Raw genomic sequence first — 25820 nt, 5'->3', positions numbered from 1 at the left:
ACTTCGGTGTCCGATTTTGAGTCTGTCTTTGAAACCTTGTTCAGTCTGATGTTTTGGAGTCGTCTGTCCTACCTAAGACCGCTGACGACAATGCCGCAAATCTTGCATCATTCACACTGCATAGCTAACCTCTTCCCATCGTCACCTTGGAATCACACACACACACACTCAATAGCACCCCCCCTCGAAAAAGAATCCTGGCTACGCCCATGCACTACTGGAGTCTATATTGCTTTTGTGGGTGCAGTGACGAAAAGTTACAGAACCACTCACCTTCATATCTATTAGGCGCCTTCTTCAAAAAAAAAAAAAATCTTATATTAAATGTAATTGGACCAGTTGTGAAAGTAGAGGGAAGAAAGGGAAGGGGGGTATCTTGTGAATGTTTACATGATCGTTTTTTTAATGCATAAAAAATGTTCACTCAGGGTTCAAGAGTCCTCAAGGGGGCTAATTCAACTTAAATCACCATATGTCAAGTAGCCTACGATTTTTTTTCCCTTGTGCAAGATACCAAACAAAATAATTAATTACCGAAAGTTAATTAATTAATTTTCTAATTGATTCTTGTGTTGTCAGGCAAAATAAATAATTGTGCGGAATTTCAGCTTGATCCGAGATTGGGAGTGGGAGAAATAGCTTGTACAAACTTTTTACCAGACAAGAGTGAGATGATATAAGCTTTGTCAAAAGTAAACTAAGGTTCGTCAATGCTCTTGACCCAGCACACATTGGTAAGGCCAGCGGGTCGGCAGGATAAACAAAAGAGCACACGATGAGGATGCAGTTGGAGAAAGGGAGCGGGCATGGAGTAGGGGTCTGAACTCAGGGAGACCTGGTGTGCATATGTTGAACTTGTCACGTACTGAGAGAGAGCGCACCTCCTCCACTCCCCCCACCTTTTTTTTTCATCATCACACAGCAGAAAGCATGGTTCCCTTCAAGGACCCTCTATTCACTGTCCCTCTGTTTATGTGCTGCCTGCTTCGATATTTCCAACCTGATGTTAGATCTGGACTGTCTAGAATGAACCTGTTTAAAAATTAGATCTATATAAAAGATTGCTTTTCTGAGGATTGTAAGACCATATGATTGTTGTCAACTTTAAATAGCCAATGTGATTTTTATTTCAACGTAAGTGTACGTACCATGAATAATTGCATATTGTAATTAAATTTATTTTATTAACATATAGACCCTGTATCATTTACTATAATTATATGAACTTATATCAATTTTAGAATATTGTAGCCAATAGCTATATAATATAACTTATGCATATCCCACTGGTCGTCTGGGTGATCCAGTACCGCACTGTTCTAACCCTGCCAATCGCTATCCCCTACAGTTCTAAGGAAGGTTTGGGCTTGATTTAGTTGGCCTATGTAACAATCTGAAGGAACACCCTAAACGTGTAAAACAAAACAAAACATGTAAAATATAGGCCTAGAGGCCTACTAATAGTCTAGATCTACAATATAATATATTATATAGTTGTATATTATGAATAATAATCATAATAATGATATTATATAGATCCATATTTTTTTATAGTTTGTAGATTGTAGCAACAAATAGCGTAGGCCTATGCATAAATCTTATTTTATAAATTACAGACGTTACTTCAAAAGAGAAGATTATAATTAGATCGTCCATAGATCTATATACTTCCTACACATTTCATCTGTCAATCTACTTATGTCAGTTATGTATGATAATCAGTAAAGAAGTAGTAGTTGGCTTGCATGGCTTTTGCTGATTCAGGCAACCCGTTTCATGGAATAAGTAATGTTTCTTTATCTCTGTGTCTTTCTGAGCCTATTTATTAGGTTTAGTTTTTGTATTTGTAGATATCTAGATTCTAGTTATGTGTGGAATCTAATTTACTAAATATTCTTCTATCCTGGAGTGATTTTACTAATTAATGGAGTTATCATGGGCGTAGCCCAGATTTTTTTCGGGGGGGGGGGGGGGGTTAGGGGGATTGTTTTTTCTCCCTCCGTCCCCCCCTTCCTTTTTTCATATAGGGGGAAAGGGGGGTAAAACGTACCCCCTAAGGGAGAAAATTCATAAAAAAAAAGTTTGGCAAAAAGAATGTTTATTTTTTATGTCATAGCTTTACAACAACACATACTACAAATGTACAAGGTTTAAAGACTGAGTTATTTATATTAAAATAGAAAAATACAAAACAAAAAAAAAAAAAAAGAGTACTATTTACCCTCCCAAGAGTCTAAATAGTACCAGCATGGAGGGTAATAAGTACCAACTATATATATACATAACAATGCAGAAAGATTCACAAACATAACTCACAAGAATAAGTATCAGCATTTTCACAACCTGCACATGCAATATGCACCCAAGAAGCACATATTAAACATTGTATCATATCTTCTTTAAGGTTTTCTTCGCATATAAAACAATACCAATTTTGACTTTTCTCACTCTCATTCTGACCAAACTGAATAGAAATTTTACTTTTTTTTTTCTTTTGTGTTGCAGAAATAATTTGAGTTTGTTGTTTTTTACTTTTTTTTGCAATTGCAGCATCCACAAGAATTTTTTTATAGGGACTGGAAGTTAAAATTTCAGATTGAAAAGATTTTTTTTTCTGTTTAACATGGGGTTTTTCTTTTGCTGGGATAGGAGAGATTGCAGTTACAGGGATGTATTTAGACTTTGATTGCCGAGAAGGAATTAAGCAATCATAATGGCCTACATCATCTCCAATATTTGTAAATCGAATAACTACTGCAGGGGAGGAAGGAAAATCATTCATGCCATATTTTAAAACAACATTACTAGTTGCATTCATAATGACTATTGGCTTTCTGAGCAGCTTCGTAGTTGCTATTATCTCTAGCTCGCCAACCATAGTATTTGGTCTAGAAATACTATCTAGCCTTTCAAAAATATTGTCAAATTTTGCATTTGGCATGTCAGCACACAATGTTGCTGCATCAAGGTCAGTATAATGCTCAATGTTTTTACAAATATAGTCAACAACTTGTGCTCTAAGAGAATCTGCCAATGCCTTTTCTTGTATTTTAACTTGCAGGCTACATACAACTCCACTTGAATCTCTGTCAGTAAGCTGGAGATGTTCATGTAATGAAATGCAAATGCTTCTAAAAAAGCATCTGCCGTCAGGCTCTGTTGGAATTGCGTGGGGATGTTGCAACTATTGTTGAGGAGTCTGATGATGACTGCACTAACAACTGATCATGTTGGGAATTTGAGGTTGAAGGGATGGGTTCTACAGGAATATTTATAACTGAGCAAATGGAGTTTCAAAATCACTTTCAGTGAATATATGTCGATTGCAAGGCCATATGCCACATTTCAAAAAACCATTAGCAAAATTTGCGACCGAAGCTGCTCTTGGGTATGCTCTACCTAAGATGGTAGCCACCTGAAATACAGTAATTCCTCTACCTGGATGATTAAAAAGCCACTTATCTGACTCTTGTACATAACAGCTTTGCAGGGGCTTAAAAAACGAGACATCCAAAGGTTGAAGCTTATGTGTAGTATGAGGGGGCAAGCTGAGCATAATAACACAAGAGTTACTTGCAGCAGTGATGGCTTGCAAATTTTTGCTGTGAGAGGTATGTCCATCCAAGATAAGAAGAACAGGCTTTTCTTTCGATGGTTTTACACTGTTTATAAAATGATCCATCCATTCTGAAAAGCTATCTGCAGTCATCCAGCCACTTTCATTGCATACAGCGATTGTTCCTGGAGGAGCACCATCTAAAAGTTCGCCATTCATCCGTTTTCGCTTGTAGACAAGCATAGGTGGAATAGCATTTCCTGCTGCATTAGCGCAAAATATTGCTGTGGTGGTAAGACCTCTTTCTGCACTGGTCAACTTCCCCACCTGATGCCTTCCTGTCAAGCTCACCACTCTTTGCTGTTTTTTTCTGGACAGTTGAGAGCGCTGTTTCATCGGCATTGAAGATCCTAAGAGCATCTAATTTATTTTCTGTAATGATGCTTTCAAGTTTGTCAAAAAATCTGTTAACTGCTATCTTGTTAAAACCGGTACTACGCGCAAGAGATGTTGCTTCAGGTTGTCGCAAGCTCAGATTGTGACGTTTCTTAAAATCTCTAAACCAGTCTTTTCCTGCCATTCCTTCTGTTTTATTAAATCTGTGAGACAAGCCATTTTTTTCTGCTATTTGGTATGCAATACATCTTATATCGTTTCTGGTCAGGCCGAACAGCATTCCTTCCAGTTGATTGATGTGACTGACAAGTTCATTCTCAAGCTCTGCTGGGAGAACTGTCATTCTACCTCTTTGTACTACATTCACATTCTCAAATTTGTTTTTTCCATCTAAGTGTCTTTTTAGAGTTGGTTTAGGTATACCGTAAAGTCTAGACACTTCATTGAGACCATATTTATTCCTCAATGCCTCCAAGGCTTTCTGAAGATCCTCCGGGGACCAGGTTGAAGCTCTGCCCCTGTGTAAAAAAAATAATGAATGTAAATGATTATTAAATAGATTGCTATAGTCTATATGGTATTTTATTTATTTTTTTAAATGTAGATCTACTTATAGTTAAGGGCTAGATTATGTTTAGTCTAAAATTTAGATATAGCCTTAATTTTATTAAATCTAAATCTACTAGATTTAGTACCTTAATTATCTTTTTTAGTCTAGACTCTATAGTCTATAGTTATAAAGAAAGTTATTGTTACATAGGCATAGAGTAGAGTATAGAGGATGATAAAATATGATTCTAGAACTAGATTATATTATAAATCTAGATCTAGATAGTAGAAAGATCTTTAGCAATTACTAGATTCTAGCTTTAAAACATAAAATAAGAAAGTTATTCGATCTACATCTAGATATTATGTCGAGATCAACTGTGGGGCTAAATAGTACCGAATGTCGGATAATTAGAACTTCCGGTACTTTTTACCCTCCTGGCGCCGGTACGATTTACCTCAAGGGGTCAGCCCACATAACGGTTTATCATATTAACATGTCTAAAAATAACTGATGTACTGAGGCATTATTTTCAAGAGGAAAGGTTGGTTAACAATGCAATAGCTTTTGGAACATGATAGGTTGCCTCATTAGATAATTATACGATTTCTAACATGTGCAAAAATTACATCAAAAAAAGGTAAAAATGAATAAAACCTTACCGTTTTGGTGTCTTTTGATTAAGCTCCATAAAATTAACATGAATGATGACGCTATAGTTGTAGGTCAATATGCCAGGTTTTTTATTTTTAAAGACCATTTCTAAATATGAAAATTTTCGGTGGTACGAATTAAACAGTGGTACGTTTTACCCCCCTTTCCCCTATGTATGTGAGTGGGTGTACATAATCTTTATTAAATTCTGACCCTTCGTTCTTTCGGAACACGTTTATTATGCCATAGAATAGGTTCTTCCTGTAGTTAGTGGAAAAATTGTTGACTCCCCGCCATTGCTAGTAAAGGGGTCTGGGGGAGCGCTAGGAGCTCCCCCAGCCCGCCCCGCCGCCAAGCACTATTTCTGGTATTGAATGACAGCAAAATGCATATTCTGAGGTATCTACAGTGCATTTTCCTACTTTTAAAAAGTCTTATTTCAAAAATTAATGTGCTATTCTTTCTAACTTAGACCCTCCCGCGCCGTTCGGCGCATTTGCGTCAAGCTGTTTTCACAAAAATCTGTCACTGGTAATGTCTGAAGCCTGTTCCCACCTGCTCTGAGGACCTCCATGTATGTGTGGCGCCAAGTTTTACTAGGATGTCATCCCATTTCTTATTATGCGTAATTTATTTTGTCGGATAACATGTCCCGCAAACCTCATGCGACGCTCTGTCACAATCTTAAGTTACTAAGGGGTCGACTTCCAGTTCGGCATAGGATTTCCTTGATTTAGACCGGATCTCTATAACTGACTCCTAAAATCTGTCTTAGCCATCTTTGTTGAGCCACATTTAGTGTTTTTAATTTTAGCAGATGACTATTCACTGCACTTTATTAATGGAGCCCCGCCACTGGTAGAAATATGTAACTTCTCTTGAATACGCTCTTGGAATTAGGTGACTGTAATTTGCTTTAGATTTGTTATCGAAAAGGGAAGTTTTATCGTCAAAATCATCTGTTGGAAGTTTTAAACTAAAAAATCTCAGGACTTACTTGGTTTTCTAAACCCCATTTAGCTACGAGCATAGAATTTGGAAACTGTAGTTTGTTTTAAAATAATATTGTTACAAATGACCAGTGACAGGAAGAGGTTAACGTGTGACCCCGACGAGATAACACAGCAGCGGGTGTTCCCTGGAATGTACATGTATAAACAGAGACAGGATGTGACGTGTCCTTACATGTTATTCCAAAAGGTACTAGCAATGTCCAGTGACAGATAGAGGTCACAACTTGTGACCCCGGCAAGATGACACAGCAGCCGATGTTTTCTGGAATCTACGTGTATAAACAAAGACAGGATGTGACGTTTCCTCACGTGTTATTCCAGAGGATACTAGCCGTGTTTGTGCAACTTTGGACAAGCGATTAGGGACTCTATATAAGCCAGAGAGTTAATGTGAAAGTCAGTCGTATGGAGTCGTGAGTGAGCCGTTACAGTCGATACAGACGATGTAAGACGTGTGCGGCTCTGTGGAAGAGAAATGTGTACGACTCGATGCAAGTTAACTAGGGTAGAGTTAACTGGAGTGGACTACTGTCGTTAAAGTCTATACAGCGAACTACAGTGGACTTCAGCCGTTACAGTCGATACAGTCGATGTAAGACGTGTGCGGCTCTGATGTGGTAGACTGGAATACGACTTGGTTCAGCTTTGGGAGACCTGGAGCGACACTGGGAAGTGTGTCGTTGGTCTGTTACGACTTGGTTCAGTTTTGGAGACCTGGAGCGACACTGGGAAGTGTGTCGTTGGTCTGTTCTGTGGAATACGGCTCGATGGAAGTTGAGAAGAGATGAATTGCAACTAAGTGAAGAGATGAATTGCAACGAAGTATAGCTAACTGTAAACTGACAGATATTGTACAGTCTTCTACGCTACATGTTACAGTAACAAATTGATAGAGTTAATAGTCATTAAAGTTATATGAAACTGAAAGTTTAGTCGTCAAGTTCTTTACAGTGTTTTTATTTGTGTGCCAACTAATACATCTAGCCAGAAGATTCAGAAATACGTAACAATATTGAAGATAGAGGTTTTTCACCTCAAAACGCTCTGTTAGGGGATTTTAAACTCAAAACCATCTGGAGGAGAGGAGTTTAATCTCAAAAACCCAATTGGCTTGGCTACGCTCAAATAATTTTAGTGTGTAATTAGCTTTTTTATATTGAAAAGGTATTTTTTAGCATCAAACCCTTCTGAAGGGGGGATTTAAACTCAAAACCCCTTTTGGTAACGCTCATAGCATTTTGAGTGCGTAATTTGCTTTTTTTTTTTTTTACATTGAAGATGTATTTTTTAGCTTCAAACCCTACTGGCGGGGGTTAAACTCAAAACCTATTTGGCTACGCTCATAGATTTTAGAGTGTGTAATTTGCTTTTTTTTTTTTATTGAAGATGTATTTTTTTAGCTTCAAACTCCACTGGAGGGGAGTTTAAACCTAAAACTGAGTCAAAACCCATTTAGCTACGCTCATAACATTTTGAGTGCATAATTTGCTTTTTTTTTTATATTGAAGAGTAGATTCATCGTAAATTTTGGAGGGGGTTTTAAAATCAAAATCTTCCTTTACTGTGCTCTTGGAATTTGGGGATTGCCGTTTGCATTTTTTTGTGTGTTTTGTTTTATAGAAGAGGGGGATTTAACTGCAAAAAACCCTGGTAGGGGTTTTAAACTCAAAACCCACTGCGCTGGGGCAAGTGATCGTTTAGTATTAAAATCTCACCTAAAATAAACAAAATCAAAGCAAAAAATCAGTCACTAAAGTCTGTCTCCCCCGCCCTAGGGGGGGGGAACCCCCCCCCCCCCCCATCTGGCTACGCCCATGGGTGTTATAATATATATTCATTTTGTCGGAGAACATGTCCCGCAAACCTCATGCGTCGCTCTCTCACAATCTTACTAAAGGGTCGACTCCCAGTTCGGCATAGGATTTCCTTGATTTAAACCCGATCTCTATAACTGACTACTAAAATCTGTCTTAGCCATCTTTGTTGAGCCACATTTAGTGTTTTTCAATTTCGGCAGATGACTATTCACTACAGTTTGTTAAGGGAGCCCTGCCACTGTTAAAATGTGTAACCACTCTTGAATACGCTCTTGGAATTAAGTGACTGTAGTTTGCTTTAGATTTTATATCTGGGGGGGGGGGGATTTCATTTGGGGGGGGGGGGTTGAACCCCCAAACCCCCCCCCCTTGGCTACGCCCATGATATATATATATATATTAATATTATTTTATATAATACAGACGTTAGTTCAAAAAAGAAGATGATTTCGTCCTACGCGTCATGCATTCAGTCATGCATATTAACCAATGACTTAAATTCTGCCAAGTCACTGGTTTTCCTGGCTAGCTCTGGCAACCACCGTAAACGGACAGCCCCTTAATGTGGTAGACCACTTTACATATCTAGGTAGTATAGTGTCAAATGACGCCTCACTTTCAAGGGAAGTTGATAACCGTCTGGCCAGGGCCCTTTGCGCTTTTGGACGCCTTCAAGCGAGAGTTTGGCGGAACAGATCGCTCCGCCTGCCTACAAAAATCAGTGTCTACCAGGCGGTGGTTCTCTCAACCCTTCTGTATGTCTCTGAGACATGGACACTATACAGGAAACATCTGGGACTTCTTGAGCTCCACCAAAGATGCTTGCACTCCATCATGGACATACGGTGGCAAGACCGCACTACAAACAGCTATGTCCTTGCGAACGCCAGTATGGATAGTATAGAGGGACTTCTTTTGGTCCGACAGTTACGCTGGGTAGGGCACGTATCCCGTATGGGAGACGAACGTATGCCAAAGACAGTCTTTTTTGTGGTCGACGTAACAGAGGCGCCCCACGGAAACGCTTCAAAGACCAGCTTATGCATCAACATTCCTTGGCTGACATAGAGGAGAGCACCTGGTTGCATGCGGCCTTAGAACGAGACAGCTGGAGGTCACTCACGAAGGCCGCGGGATACACATTTGAGACCAAAAGAAAATCTTCTGTCAATGACAAGCGCAGACGGCGAAGGGAAAAGCTAAATCGACCACCTGCGGACAATGGTTATGCTTGTCCTGGATGTGGCAAAATATGTAGGTCACAGCTGGGACTGCGCAGCCACGGGAAACACTGCATTCCTCACTAATCTTCGGACTCGAAGATTAGCCTTATTATTATCTAGTATAACACCACTAATTAGTATAAATTAATTATTTTCCGGTACCAATAGTTAATCAACTAGATCTAATTGTTTATTATTATTATTGATTCTTGTGTTGTCAGGTAAAAGAAATACTTGTGAAAAATTGTTTTATATATCCGATGTGAATATTTGCTTATCTATATTCTCTCTGTATAAATATATTAGATCTATATATTAAATTAATATTAATTAATCTAGTCAATTCTAGTCAAAGTCTAAAGTATAAAACGTCTAGCTAGACTTAGGCTGTATAATATAGATAGATCTAAAACTAGTCAAGAATCCAGGACTTATTCAACATTTCCGAAATCTATTCTATTAGTAGAATAATCGTTACCTAATCATCTAGATCTATATAATCTAGATCAAGAATCTAGAATCTAGATCTATATAGATCTAGTTAGAATTTCTAGATCAAGACCTTTAGATTAGATCTATATAATTATAAATTCACTAAAAGTTAAAAGTAAAAGAGCTATAGACACAGGAAGTGAACTTTTGTCTGACATAAATAAACTAAAATAAGATTATCTAGACTAGAACTAGAACTAGATCTAGATCTAGACTCGTAGGAGATAAACAACCCATCCCATAATTGTATGTATAGTCGAGTCGACTAGATAATAATAATAGGTCTAAATCTAGGTCTTCAGTACAGAGTCTAGATCACTAGACTGTACTAGACATAGATCTATATAATATTTTATATTATAAAAAGCTCTAGCTAGTCTACTGACAGTACTGACTCTCTTAAGTCTCTTAGTAGTCTAACTAAGTCTTAGTTAGTTAAGTTAGACTTTACTTTACTTTAGACTGACTACTCTCTACTAGTTCTACACTACTAGACTAGTAGTAGTACATAAGTCATAAGTACGTAGTTTACGTACTACTCTACTACTAGGACTAGTCTAACTAGTCATTACTAGTGACCTATTATATAATAATTATAATATATATAGTTATATATAGTATATACTTATTATTATATAGTCTATCTATTAGTAACTATTACTAGATTCTAGATCTATTATTCTAAATATTTAAATAGATATAATCTAGAATATATAATAATATTTATATTGATGATCTAATTATGACTAATTCATAATTATGATTTATAATTGTATTTGTAATGAACAGTAATGTCTAGTATTCTCTAATCATTGACTTAATCAGTTAATGATAATATTAAAATTTGTAAATCTAATAAGTCTTATTATAGGTTAATTAGAATAATTAGATCTAGAATCTAGATCTAAATAAAAATTATAATCAATTCAGTATTTGTTTTTAATTTTTCATCTGTAAGAAATCTCAAAACACAGGACAGTGAATGAGTTATATATCAGTGTATACAATCCAAACACCTTATAGGTCAATATGCATGGATTTCCATAAATATGTTAGTGTGAATTATGAACTGTTATGAAGTCACTTTTACAAAACTATTCATTTGTTTTCACTACCCTGCTCTTATGATTAAACTTTAATAACTTTTTATTTATCAGAAAATGCTATTTTTGGTGTAGAATTAAAAGGGAACACATGCATTTGTTATATAAAACAAATTTATGTTTATAAAACCAAAATTTAATTTAATTTTGGATTATAGAATTCTAAAATGAAAACTTACAAACCCAATAGAACTAGATCTAGGTTATATTTTATGATTCAAATTAAAATAAATGTATTTTTATGATAGATATTCATATTTTCACAAAACTTAAAAACTAAGATATCTAAAACATACAAAACTGTGGTTGTTAGCTTATTATCCCACATAACCATAACCTAAAAAATTAATCTAAAGAAAATTTAGCCTTTTTTTAGCCTTCTCTTTTTAAAAACATCCGTTTGGGTAAAAACATACTGAAAATGATAAAAAGGGAAACTATTAAAGGTCAAGTTTTAACCAGTTAAAAATATTTTGAGATGAAAAAATGAAAAATGTTACTCTTTTAAGCCTCGACTGTAATATTGTTCATTCGACTTAGAGAATGGGGTAGCTCAATAATGTTATCATCACTTAGGAGAGAAAGAGTTAACATAGTTGTTTATTTATATGATGGTCTTTGTTAACTGATATGTTTCATTAAATAATTTGTAAGCAATGTTCCCCTTTGTAAGGCGTTATCCTCTAATGTAGTTGTTGGTTACCTTGATCAGGTGTTATACTTGTTATTTTATTTCATTTTTATGTCTTAGTTTAAATTTTTTTATAATACTTTAAAACTGCAAATTATATATTGTTAAAATCTATACAAAAAAAAAGTGGATTAGAAAAAACGAGGTAGCAAAGCTCTTGTGCCACTGTCTTTCTCTAATCTCTAAATGGCCCTATTATTTGTAATTGTTAAGAATTTATTTTTTTGCTTTATTTATTTGTTATTTGTTGTTTCAGATAAAATATTAAATTTAAGCTTAGAGGAAAGAGGATAATATAACTTTATACAAACATGTGAGTACTTATTAAATGAATAAACCCACTATTGATTTATGAGTGTGTGACTCTGTTTGTCATATTTTGATCTAAAGGTTAAAAATATGATTTCATCTTCACCTGTATAAATCACAAAACTCACTTTTGGTCGTCTGAAAGCAAATCCTTTTGTGTTTTAATTAAATATCAAAACTTTTTGTATTCATAAGTAGGCACCATTTTAAAACAAGATTTAAAGTGTCATATATTTATCAAGTATATATAGGGATCAAAGTGTGATATAACCGAAGTAATCAAACTTTTTTGTGTCTTTTATAACATTTTTTATATAAAGTTTTGTTAATTAATTAAGATGGATGTAGTTTGTGTGTGTGTGTGTGAAAATTACTTATGGCCTTGAGAAAATACACATGTACATGTACATATGATATAGCCAGAACCAAATTTTGACATGAAAATGCCATTTTGGCTATTTAAGATAGAGGGTCCTTTATATGTTTAGATATCATATATATGTCAGTAATAAGTATGATTTTTCTAATATTTAGAGGGTTTAACATATATACAGTTAAGAAGTACCAGTATTATATAGAAGATAGTGATATAAATATGATATAATAAATCTTTAAAAGAAATTTTATATTTCTTAATTCTAAAAAAATAGTTTAATGCAGTCAATTGCTGCACTAACAGGTTCAGAGAATGACCAGCACATGGAATATATCTCTGACAGTTATCTGTAGTTTAGTTGTGCACCATTTTAACCATACTTTTTGTCCTTTGTAGCTAACCACCTCTAGGAAAGTTAGAAAACTTTCATATATTGAGCCCATCATCTGGTGAAACATACTTTACAATAATAAGATGGGACCCTTACAATAACAAGATGGGACCCTTACAATAACAAGATGGGACCCTTAGAATAACAAGATGGGACCCTTACAATAACAAGATGGGGACCCTTAGAATAACAAGATGGGACCCTTACAATAACAAGATGGGACCCTTAGAATAACAAGATGAGACCCTTACAATAACAAGATGGGGACCCTTACAATAACAAGATGGGACCCTTACAATAACAAGATGGAACCCTTACAATAACAAGATAGGACCCTTACAATAACAAGATGGGACCCTTACAATAACAAGATGGGGACCCTTACAATAACAATATGGGACCTGTCTGGAGCAGAATCTACAGATAAACTAAAGTACCATTCAGTTCATAAATCATCCAAGATTGAGTTTGTCCCCTTTTGATCATAAAAGCTAGAAAAGAGATATTGAAAATCAAATATCCTGATGTTTTAGATCTTAACAAAGTTCTCGAGGCAAAAGCTTTTTTTTTCTATTCTGTAAGTGAAGCCGTAATTTTTAAAGTTAACTATGCAAGCATTTTTTGTTTTCTTCATAAAAATCCACAAAAACACCGGTTGGGGGGGGGGGGGGGGGGAAGGACTATAATAATAAAGAACAGGGAACAGTTTATCTTTCAAACCTTCCAATCTATATTGGCAAATGTAAAACTCATCTATTTCTGTGGCCCATGGTTAACAAGGGTGTCATGTGGCCAGCACAATGACCTACTGTGTGTACCTTTTCCAACCAATTAACATCAGGTATCCATTAGAGCTGGGTGGACTACAGAGCCTGAAAAAAAGAATTCCAGGATTTGAACTGGGGACTCAGTTCGGAATACAAGCGCTTTACCACTTAGTAGAACAGAACCTCTTTAATAAGGGAGTTATTTTTGTATATATATTTTTAAAAACATTTATGCAAACAGTTTTTTTTCTTTTTTTTTTTAATGTTATAAAAAATATTGTATTACTAAATTAAGTGTTTTATGTTATATTAGCTATTTACATTTTAAATAAAATGTTTTTTGTTTTAAAAGACAAATAATGCATTTAGTATGTCATGTATATAAGTCGAATATAAATAAAAAACAATTTATAAGCAATGTTCATCTTCTAGAAGTGGAGAGTGATATACACAAGACAAATTTCCTCTTAGTCATTAATTTGTAGTTCATAGTTTCTGATATTCATACTAAAAATATTAAAACCTGCCTGAGTGCACACTTCAGGGGCCAATTGTGAGTTTTTGTTTCCACACTTACTATTTTTGTAATCTTGTTTTTTTGTTTTTTTTTCAAAATTACTAGCATAAATATAATTTCCATGTATGTTCTTACAAGACAAACACACTTTGCTCTCACCTCACCATCGCCACAAGAGTCAGCCTGTTCATATTCTTCTTTTCTATTTTCCTTTATCAAAATTTTTATTTTTCAATAATGACTTTCCCAATTTCCAGGAAATTATTACAAAGTATGGTAAAGCCATATTAATTATTTTAGAACCATTTAACAATAATAAATCCCACAGTTTCTTTTATTAAGCTTTCTCATATCTTCTACTACTCCCATATTTTTGCGCCATCATTCTTTTACATTGAACTGTAAAATAATTTTTTTGTTAGGTATTTATGACATTGGGTTTTAAAGTGTCAAATCTAGGGACTTGGTGTGGTCAGGAATTAAAAAAAAAAAATTCTTGGGATGTCCCTCCTATTTAGTTCTGCTGAGTATTAGAGAGGTTAAGGCAGTTGTTCATGCCAGTTTATACCTTTGTTAGTCATTGGTCGCTTAAGCAAATGTAAACTTTACCATACCCCAAGGATTTCCATGAAGTGTTTAATATAAAAAAAATATTTTTTTTTAGATTTGTATTTTTGATTTTTGTATTTTTAGACTGTGCTATACTCTCAATTGTATATTTGCTATTCCATTTTGAACCTTGTTCACTTTTTGCATACCATACATTATATTTACTTTGTTTTTCTCACCTAGGGCACCAATTATTGCCTCACTCCTGTCCAGTTTTGCCAATATTGCCTTGAGAAACAAAGCTCATGATGATGATGTTGTGGACCAGTTAAACCACTGGGCTACCACAGGATTACTCTTTGCTTTAGCTCTGGGTAGGTCATTGATGTGCATTTTGATCTTGTCTTTTTGTATCCCTTGATGTGCATTTTGATCTTGTCTTTTTGTATCCCTACAATCTTTCACTTGAAAAGGATCAATAAAAAGTACAAAAAGTATTTGCTGGAAAAGTTTTTATAGTGATCTTTTTTGAACAAACTAAATTGTTTGATCATGAGTATCAATGTATATACATAAGAAGTAAAGGAAATATCACTCTTTCTGTTAGTTATAAAATGGTTTAATTTAATAATTTATACCTAGGATTAGCTTATGATAGTGCGGGGCCCACTGCGGTCGCATAGGTTGCAGTGCCCTAAGGCTGGCCCTGCAAAAAACCGGCTTATGCTACACCGTGGGTTGACTATCTATATATATAATTCACTTCATGGCTCAACCATTCCTGACACCAAGAAATAAAGAAAAGATCACTCTTTTATTTCTGCAAGTTGGACTAGAGTTACCCCCACATTACTTTAGCTGCGAAAAAAAAGAGAGTGGGTGGAAAACAAGTAGTATTCACCCGTCACTAAATAGTAGGGCCCGACTTAACCATTGTGACCAAGAAGTCATGGAAAGATCACTCTTTTTTTTTTTTAAGTCAGACTACAGTTACCCCACGTAACTTAAGCGGCGAAAAAAAATAGGGGGAGAGGAGAACAAGTAATCTACTCTGTATTCACCCGTCACTAAATAGCAGGGCCGGACTTAACCATTTTGGGGCCCTCTTCGAAACTGATTTCGCAGGGCCACGTTTGGGTAGGGATACAAATAAAAAGTGAACATTTAGAGTTTGTATTAGAAAATAAATTCGTCTTTGCATTTTATTCACTCTTTATTACGTACAGAATTACTTTACGAGCCTTGTGTGTAGCGAAGTCATACAGTATATCATAAGAATTCTGTTTCCTACATAGATCATGGGTATTGCATAAAGCAGTTTTTTTTAATCGCACGTAGGATTGGCGTTTTCCATAATGAATGACACCCCAAAATGACAATTTTTGTCTATATATTTCAGGAGATTTGTATGTTTTCAAAAGATTTTAATAATTTCTGAAGTTTTCCAGGACTTTTTCATATATTTTGCAATTTCAGGTTTTCCAGGAGCTCCTGGTAAATTAGGAGGCCACGGGAAATTTGTTATAAGTTATAAAATAGTTTTATTTAATCATTTATACACCTAGAACTAGCGCAGGTCCTATGAAAGTGTGGGGCCCACTGCGGTCGCATAGGTTGCAGTGGCCTAAGGCCGGCCCTGCAAAATAGCGGCATAGGCTACGCCGCCGGTCCACTATCATTATATATATTTCTCTTCTTCCCTAATCAGGTCAGACGAGAATTAAATGGGAAGATCACTCTCTTATTTCTGCGGATAGTCACCCCACGAAAAAAAACAAGAGGGGGGAAAACACGTTTTCACAGCTCACTAGGGATGGCTGCGCGCTGGACTGTCAAACCCTGCCCGCTCCCATCCCATGCGGGAGGTTTGGACTAGGAAGTAAACTATCGTCAACTCTGAAGGAACATTTTACAAACACTAAATAGCAGGGCCGGACTTAAGCATTGTGGGGCCCTATTTGAAACGGATTTCGCGAGGCCAAGTTTGGGACAATAAGTCAAATTTAAGAGTTTGTATTAGAAAATAAATTTGTCTATGCATTTTATTCATTCTTTACTACGTTCAGAATTACTTTACGAGCCTTGCATGTAGCGATGTTGTACAGTACATCTATTTCCAACAAAGATCACGCTCAATAGCAAAAATTACCAAATGTTTCAATCTATATACGAGAATTGTTGACCTCAAGTAATTCTTCATTAGTTTGAGGCGCGAAAAGCTTCTTTCACCAGATTACACAATTACGGCTGATGCATAATGCAGTGCAAAAGATTGGCCTTTCCATATTGAATGACAATTTTTGTGTATATATTTCCATATATTTTAAGGACTTTTTTGTATAATTTGCGATTTTGGGAGATTTCCAGGAGCTCCTGGTAAATCGACAGGAGGGCGCGGGAAATCTGTTTTGTTGTAATATGGTTTAATTTAATAATGTATACACCTTGAATTAGAGCGGGTCCTATGAAAGTGTGGGCCCCACTGCGGTCGCATAGGTATCACTGGCCTAAGGCCGGCCCTTCAAAATAGCGGCGTATGCTACGCCGCCGGTCGACTAGTAAATTATAAAAGCCTTTTTTATATGAACCTCAGGCCAGATAGTTAAGCAACATCTTCTTGAGCAGATCTTAGCAAAATTCTTTTAGGATAACGTGGTCTCTAGTCAAATGCTCAGCAACTATCTGAAAGTCATTGAAAAAATAAAGTTGATTAGATTTTACTTTAGATTGCAAGAATTATATAGCAGTTATTAAGTAAAGTTCTTAGGTTGGTTCACCCAACATTAAATGGGCACTTGACTTTGGCAGCAGCTTGGCGAAATATAGAAAGTTGTTAGTTTTGCCGGCCACACAACAAACTTTTAACTATTTGCCACAAAAATAAAGATCTTAATCCATCTCATGGACCAGTAAGGGAACTTATATACTAGCCGGATAATACCAGCGGCCCGCAGGCCTTAGGGTATTACTGATCTAGTGCATTGAATTTAGATCTAGTCTATGTCAAGATTGGTCTAATGGTTTTGATTTCTATGCAGGACATACATGCATGCATACATACATTTATACATACATACGCCTTACTTTCTGCTTTATATATTATATATGTATATTTGTTCACAAATATATTTGGGTTTGGTGAACTTATCACTGCTAATGATGTTTGAATGTAGGAATATGGAGTAATTTCTTGTAGGATAGATTGAAAAAAATTATCCATCTTATTATTTTCTTTCTGTATTATTAGCTTTCTAGCTTTTAGTAGCATTACTTTCTGATTGTACTATGTGATCAACGTTGCAGGCATTGGTGCTAAACAATATGTTGGTGACCCTATACACTGCTGGGTGCCTGCGGAGTACAGCAAGAAACACTTTCAGCAGTACTGTGACAGCTATTGCTGGGTCCATCCAATGTACAATGTACCATTTGAGGAGACCATTCCAAAGGCTGAAGAGGACAGGTAAACAAGATTTGGTTGTCCCCATTTATGTCAGCATGCACACCCACATTCTTTTTACCTGCCTCATGCTGATCCCCCCCCCCTCCCATTTTTTCTTCTTTTTCAGTTAGAGCTATATGTCTTTTTGTCAACATGGCCAGAGGTTGATTTGACATTTATTTTAGAATCATCTTTTGTTTAGTTACAAGAGAAGAGAGTTAGTAATAGAGGATTACATCTAAAGTGTGCTCCAGTGTTATATATAGATTGTAAATATTGACAAAGACTAGTCTACAAAGACTATGAGGTACAAACTTTTTCCCTGCCCCCAGAAAGTTAGGAAAAGATAAAGGTGGCCCAATTATTCCTTCCTAAAGTTTATTGTTAGTATATAAAAATTTTTTTACAAAACTCACTCTGTCTGTTTGGTAAAAAACACATTATTTATCCCACACCCAATCTTGGATCAAGCTGAAATTTTGTGTAATTATTTCATTTACTTGACAAAACAAGAATCACTAAAAAAAAAACAAAAAATAATTAGTTAATTAACTATTGGTAATTAATTACTTTGTTTGGTGTTGAACAAGGGAAAAAATTAACTTGACTAATGTGGAGGTAAAGTTCCCTTAATATTTTGCAGAGAGAAATAGATTGCTGCTTTTAAGTTTGAAACTAACAATTCATAACTATAAAATATTCTATTTTTATAAGCACTTCACTGGCATAGTGGTTAGTGTACTGGTTTGAGGAGGCTTGATCCTTCGAGTTCGAATTCAGGTCGTTCTTTCTCCCCCAGTCCACCCAGCTCTAATGGGTACCTGACATTAGTTGGGGAAAGTAAAGGCAGTTGGTCATTGTGCTGGCCACATGATACTCACGTTAACCGTAGGCCACAGAATCAGATAACTTTTACATCATCTGCCCTATAGACCACAAGGTCTGGAAGGTCTTTTTTTTTTTCTTCCTCCACCCCTTTCCCAACTGGTCCAGACAAGTGCTAGGGTTATTGCATATTGAGAAAACTAAAAGTATGAAATTGCTCTAAACAAAAAATAATTGGTAAAAATATTCTAGTCGCACAGATTTATTATTTTTAGTCTAGATCTATTACAAATTGAAATACATGACTGATCTAAACTAGTTGATACAATTACGCTTAATAAAAATCTGTTTTTGAAGTATTTTTTTTTATACTTTCTTTTTTCTTATTACTGCTATTACATTATAAACATACTGATATTTTAAAATTAAACATTTATGGAAAAAGAACCAAGAGCTAATAGGTCACACATTAGCACACTTATGTCAATGTCATACAGTAACTTAATAAGGTCAATGACATAATGATAATCATTCTGAATTATGCCCAAGTTATTCATGCCTTGAATGTAATCCACTTTTCAAAGACAATATTCGACTGATACTTTCAAGTATATATGCTCATGTTTGCATATTCTGATATAAATTATATGTACACATACATGTATTACATTGTTGTTGTTTTTTATAATGCATATATATATATAATACAACTTCCATTTATCAAGTCTTAAAAAAATGTTTGTTTTCTTTTGTAGGTGGTACAATGACATCAGCTACTATAGATGGGTCTTCATCTTGTTCCTTATTCAAGCTTTCTTATTTTACTTCCCTCATTTGGTCTGGCAAGAGCTAAAGAAGTATTCTGGCCTAAATGTTTCCAAAATAGTTGCAATGGCGCTGGACACAGCTATGTTAACCCAAGAGAAAAGAGAGGAGAAAATGCGCCACATCACTCATTTCATTGATCGGTGGCTAGTAACATACTCTCAGTACAGGTATAATGCATTGACCAATTTCCGAGACAAGTGCTCTCGTGTCATGTTTTGTTTTGGGAAGCGGTCTGGGACTTACCTCAGTGGCCTGTATATGTTAACCAAAATTCTCTACTTTGTCAATGTCATTGGTCAGTTCTTTCTGCTCTCAGCCTTTTTGGATATCAATTTCTGGACTTTTGGATTTAGAGCTATAGAGTCCTTGTTCAAAAAAGGCAACTGGCAGGACCACCACACATTCCCCCGGGTGGGCTGGTGTGACTACAAGGTACGACAGCTCCAAAATCTGCAGACCTACACCCTACAGTGTGTGCTTTCCATCAATCTTTTTCTGGAGAAAATGTACCTCATATTTTGGTGCTGGCTGATCATGTTACTAGTTTTTAATGCTGTTAACCTGTTCCAGTGGATTATGAGGTCCATCCTGCCCCGCACGGGAGAAGATTTCTTCTCCAAGTATTTCCTGCTCCTTAATATCAATAAGAACAAGGAGAGCAAGCTGTTCAAAAAGTTTGTTAGAAACTACCTGCGGACAGATGGCGTGTTTATGATGAGAATTGTTGCATCAAACATTGGGGACATGCTGGCCCTGGACCTTGTGAATCATCTTTGGAAGAAATTCAAAGATACCCACAGCTTGAAAGAGGATGATGACATTGGAACTAATGAAAGAACAAATGGCTTACCAAAAAGTCCTTCTGCTCCAGTAATAGAAGATGGGGATGATGATCTCCCCTTAAAAAGGCTTGATTAAAAAAAGTGATGTATTAAAATAAATGTTGATTTATTTTTTTTTGTACTTTTTAAAGTATATTTTAACACTTTTTGGGACAAAATTACTGTAGGCTAGTATTGAATGATATACAAATATAAAAAAAAACATGTACTATTGATTTGCCAGTAATTTAAAAATATTTTCAAATGACTTTTTGTTGTTATCTAAACAATTCTCGAGCAAATTTTAAATTCATTTTACTCTCACCTGTAAAATGTCATTATTCTGAAGCTAGTAAATCTGAATTCAACCAGCATGACCTGTTTACATAGTATGAATTATTTTTATGTGTGTATACTGTATTATAATTTTTTAAAAAGTAATTTTAAATTGTTCCTTTTTTGGGGGGACAAATAAAATACCAGTATCACTAATTGTCATGTTGGTTTCAAACTTTAAAAAAAATTAGTCCTGGATTTATTTTTTGGTCCAATTTATGAACACAAAAAAAGTTGTTCTGCTCTTTCATTTTCTTCTTTGTTTTTTTTTCCTTATCTCTGTAATTATTATTTTCCCTTATGCTCATTTGGTTCATTAAAATGAAATACATTGTGGCTGAGTTAAGTTTTTGTTACCATCTAATCATTGCTCCACAATAAACATGTTCATGTTTTTTAAGTGCCTTACTCAACTGTGATTGCACAAACTGTTATCCATTGTTATCTCCATTTATGTTTAAAAACAAACTCTTGGTGACATTCTAATATTTTGATTATCAATGCCCATTCAAGTTAAAATTCAATCAAACTTTTGATGTAGTAAAGAAATATTGTTTTATTTTCTTACCCTCAATGTTCAAATAGGAATTCATTTTGTTTTTTTACTCAGGCCATTGCTTGTTACGAAAAGGCATTCTTTTTCTTGTTCATTTGTACTCAAATATTTTATATTCAGTTTCATTCCAATCAATGCTTAGTATAGTATGTTATATATATATATATATATATATACAATATATGTTGCTTTCATATATATAGATAGATAGATAGATCTATATTATTATGCAATTTTGAATTGTCAATCTGTTATAACAAAGTAATATTTAATACCTATTTTATTGTGAGTAAAACTCAATAAGGGTTCTATTGCCCTTTTTTGTCTAGCACAAATTTTGTGGTTTGTGTTAATTTTTCTGTTCCTTATAACAAAGTAACTCAAACGTCTATGGGATAGCATAGTTGTATTGTTTCAGAATTAACTCAATGAACTATTCAGTTGAAGACAAATATTTGATGTTTCTTTTTGTTAATGTCATACATTTAATAATAGGATTAACATAGCATTAGTATATTTTTAGTGAAAGTTTTTTCCTCTTTTGTAATAGTCTTACTCTAAGACGTTTTTCTTTTTGTTGTATTTATTTAAAAAATATTTTTAACAACTTTTCATATGAGTTTTTTTTTATATTTCTGTTGTTTGTTACAACTAAGAGCCACAAAAACAAAGTGCCCCTTGCATTAAAATTCTGTCCTCTATTTGCCTAAGTGTTGTACATCTATGTCATTTGATCTTCCTTTGATTCAATTTCATTTGTGAACTTCTCATAAACATAAATTTAGTACTTCTGACTTACAATATTCATATATAGATTATTGAACTCCTCCATTCTTTAAAGTGTCAGAAACAAAGTTGATTCCAAAGAGTTGAGAAAAAAAATCTCTCATGATTGTACTTCAAGGTTTAGTGGCCACCAGAAAAAACAAAATTGTTGATGGAGTGATGATAATCATAAATTCATGTGGTCAGGAATGAAATACTGTCAGTGGCTGTACACACCTTCACAACGACCTCATGTCAAAGGTTAAATCAGGAAGGTGAAGATATATATAGTAAGAGAGAAAAATCTAATCTAATGCTAATTCAATCAATCACTGTAAATAAATATTTTCATTCACTCATGTTGCCAAAGTTAGTTGTGGCCATCAGAGAAAGCAGTTTTCATTCCTTATTGGTATTCTTGGTATTCTGTCTTTAAGAGAGCATATTTTCAAATAGGTTATGCAGTTGTGAAATGACTTGAAGTTGTAATAGCATTTACTTCTTTCTGATCCCTGAAGTCAGACTTTGTCTTTATATGTGTCAAAGTATTTTTCTCTCCAGAGTGTTGACATCATGTGGGAATTTTCTAAGTCTGAACAAAGGTAAATAGATCTAGATATTCACAAATAATTAAAGCTATCATTCAGGGATTTTTAAATGTATAATGTGCTAAATCATTTAAAATGTTTCAATCTCAGAAACCAAAAATGCCTCGTGACAAATTTAACTTTTTAGACCATTATCACGTTTTGGGTTCCTCTGAGTACAATTTCTCATGTTTTTACAATATTATGCATCCATTTTCTTGATTTATTTATTTTTTCTTACTTAATTTTATAAAATACAGATTTGATTCTTTTTTTATTAGTTTTTTTTCTGTATTTCTATATTTCATTCAATCACAAAGTCATGTAAATATTCTCTTTTGATATTTTTTTAAAATTCTATATGTAGCTTACCAACTACATCTTTGTATATTAGATAATATAATTGTGTTTATTTAGATGTAAATGAAACAGAAAATGAGAAGTAACAGCCTTCTTGAAAAACAAATTTTTAAACTAAGCTTTGTTCTTGTGGACTTTTTCTTAGTCTTTGCTTGTCCAAACATTTTTTGCTATAGTATTCCTACTGAAGTTTACTTGTGGAATTGTGTCCAGCATATTTTGTTCAGTATATTCTACAAATGCATTTTCTCAATAATTATTGTTGAATTTGTTAAACTATATCAGTCATAAAACAGATGTAGAAACTCTGACAACTGTTTTGTTCTGCTGACACACCATATATTTGTACTTAGAAGCAAACTTTTGTTTTCTTACAATCAATCTTTTGTATAGTTTAATTGTTTTGTTTTTTAAAATTCAACTTTTTATTGAAATGTGCATCAAAATGTGAACAAAACCAAGGTTCACTCTGCATTCACAGTTCTTGTTCACATGCCGAGTCCTCTCAATTGTTCGTTTCTTACAACTTGCAAACTGTGTTCCTGTTTTTAATTATTTATCTATCTTATTTTCTATGAAGCTTTTCTTTTTGTTATTAACATACAGCAATATCAATTATTAAGTAGAACTTAAATAATGGTTTTGTAACTGAAAATACAATTCTATATTATGGCATTAACATTATTTAACATAGTGCTACTTTTGTATATTTTTTTGTCAAACGTTTGTTTTTCGTCGTGAAATATTGTTCAAATGTTTGGAATATTGAGAAAAAAAGCATTCTTCCAATAATAGCTTTACTCATCTAATCATGATTTTGTTCTCAGATACAATGCAGAACTTTAAGAAATTACCAGATCATGTTCTTATATACCACTATATGTACTTTTATTATTGAGTTGAAGTCAACTCTGTCAAAATATCCTTTCGTTCTTTATTTTGTAATAATCATTTATTGTACATTTTTTAGTCTTATTAAAACCATTATAAGTGTTTTTGGTTTAATTATTTTGGTTTCAAATCCTGTGTTTTGAAATTGCCTTGACTTTTTTATTTAGATTTGCATTTTCCTAAATGTCGCCAGTTCCTCTTTTCAACTGGGTCGTGACCTTCTAAAACCAGGGAGTAAGAGATCATAGCCAGTTTGATTGACCTTTATAAATATGATGGGAGGGTAATAAGTAGCTTTTAATTGGTTTCCCTAACCTTCCACACAGTTCAATGCCATCTCCCTCATAATGTCCCCACCCTCCACCATTTGTAGGCCCACTCGTGCATGTATATAGTCACCTTTTACATGGACCCTGTCTAAACACACAACTTTTGTTAATGACTTACTTGACATATTTATTAGCATTATTAGCAAAGTAGGTGTTTTTTTTTTGTTGTCTTTAAACCCAATTTTCTAATTGAACTAATGCAACTATTAGCATGTTTATGTTATTTTATAACTTGACTTTTCACACAGTTGACTATAGCACAAACCTCTGACCTTTACATTTTGTATTTTCTAAATCTCCAATTTTCAAAGCTGATTTTATGTGAAACCATTTTAAGATTATTTTTTTTTAACATTAAGAAGAAAAAGTTTAATTCAATTTGTATAATCACTTACAAAATGTTTGGTTTCTGGTTACATTTAGGACAGTAAGATGGGCTGACTTTTATTGTGGATACTCAGATATTAATTAGATCTAAGACTTCATAGAGACAGAAAAAAGTCATTGTGTTTGACTAAGTCACATCCTACGTGAACGTTGTGCTGACAAGACAGACATGACCCAAAGAAATGAAAAGTTACTCAAGCCACCACATGACACTGAGAAGACAAAACTATTAAAATGGCGGAACTAAGTGAAAAGAACAAGTTTGAGCAAGTATTTCTGGGTTATAACACCTTCTCCCCCACCCCCTTTTTTTCAGACCTTGCAATCTTTAGGAGCAGATGATTTAAATCTTTTCTGCTTCTATAACCAATGGTTAATGATGGTACCATGTGGCCAGCACAGTGACCAACTACCTCTTATATATCATAGCTAACTAATGAATAAATAAAATAAACTTTGTTATTATTTGGTTTCAAATAAATCTCAGATTTTCCATTCTCTTAGATTTGTATTCTGGTGGGTATTCTGTCAAGTAGACACTGCTTTTCTTTTTAAATAGTACATTTCCTGATGAACTTTAATCATTTTAGATCTTGTTCAGTAAGATACTTTGTAGACATTATATGTGTATTTATGAATATTGTTTAAGATAGCTGTAGTCTAGCTTCTGTTTAATCAATAATGTTTGATATTGGACCATGTGTGTATTCTTAATGTAGACTACAGTATGTAGCTATTCGATTTATACATCTCATTATACATCTCATTAGCGGTTCAGTTTTGATTTAAGTTTTTATTTCAAGTACTTACACACATCAGGTTGGTGCTAGCTGTATACAAACTTAGACTAAATCAATCCATGTTTGTGTGGACTAAATTGAAGAATTGCTTTGAATGATAGGAAAGAAAATACAAACAGCAAAAAAAAGTTCACTTGTCACATTTATAGTTTGTCAATTTTGTTTGACTCTATTGAGAGGATTTCTTAATGAATATGAATTTTATGTTTTAATTTATACTTATTATATATCAATTATATTTATGGTTCCAAAAGTACAAAATATTTCTTGAATAAAATAGTCTTTTAAACTATTAATGATGTTGGTTTCTCCACGTTTTTATGTGTATAACATTTTTGTTCATAAAATATAATTGTGTAAGAGGTTTTTGTAATTCAATAAGTAATGTTCAAGGTCATGGCCTCTGAAAAATGATGTGACTATTGGACAAACAGCGAAGGTCTGTTGCAGTTCTCTCAGCCTCTAAGTCTTTCACACTATTTGCAAATG

The 25820-nt window shown here is 34.2% G+C and overlaps 1 protein-coding gene across 4 annotated transcripts; it reads left to right on the top strand.

Moving 5' to 3' along the window:
- The first annotated feature begins 939 nt into the window (after positions 1–939).
- On the top strand, positions 940–25627 carry LOC106063416 (innexin unc-9-like). Of its 4 annotated transcripts, none has more exons than XM_056013510.1 (5): positions 940–1134; positions 11752–11808; positions 14648–14778; positions 17708–17867; positions 19427–25627. In XM_056013510.1, coding segments are annotated over exons 2-5 (1284 nt in total). In that variant the 5' UTR covers positions 940–1134; positions 11752–11806; the 3' UTR covers positions 20418–25627. The 4 variants fall into 4 exon arrangements, with proteins under 4 accessions (XP_055869485.1, XP_055869486.1, XP_013077226.1 ...); XM_056013511.1 differs by having other exon boundaries at positions 940–1140; XM_013221772.2 differs by lacking the exon at positions 940–1134 and adding an exon at positions 9855–9947.
- The last annotated feature ends 193 nt before the right edge of the window (positions 25628–25820 follow it).

The sequence above is a fragment of the Biomphalaria glabrata genome, chromosome 16 (genome assembly GCF_947242115.1).
Source record: "Biomphalaria glabrata chromosome 16, xgBioGlab47.1, whole genome shotgun sequence".
NCBI classification, from domain to species: domain Eukaryota; kingdom Metazoa; phylum Mollusca; class Gastropoda; family Planorbidae; genus Biomphalaria; species Biomphalaria glabrata.
This window is presented reverse-complemented; position numbering and strand designations above follow the sequence as displayed.

Coding starts and splice junctions, on each gene's coding strand:
- LOC106063416 (XM_056013510.1), top strand. Junction 14,779..17,707: donor ACTCTTTGCTTTAGCTCTGG/GTAGGTCATTGA, acceptor TCAACGTTGCAG/GCATTGGTGCTAAACAATAT. Junction 17,868..19,426: donor CCAAAGGCTGAAGAGGACAG/GTAAACAAGATT, acceptor TTTCTTTTGTAG/GTGGTACAATGACATCAGCT.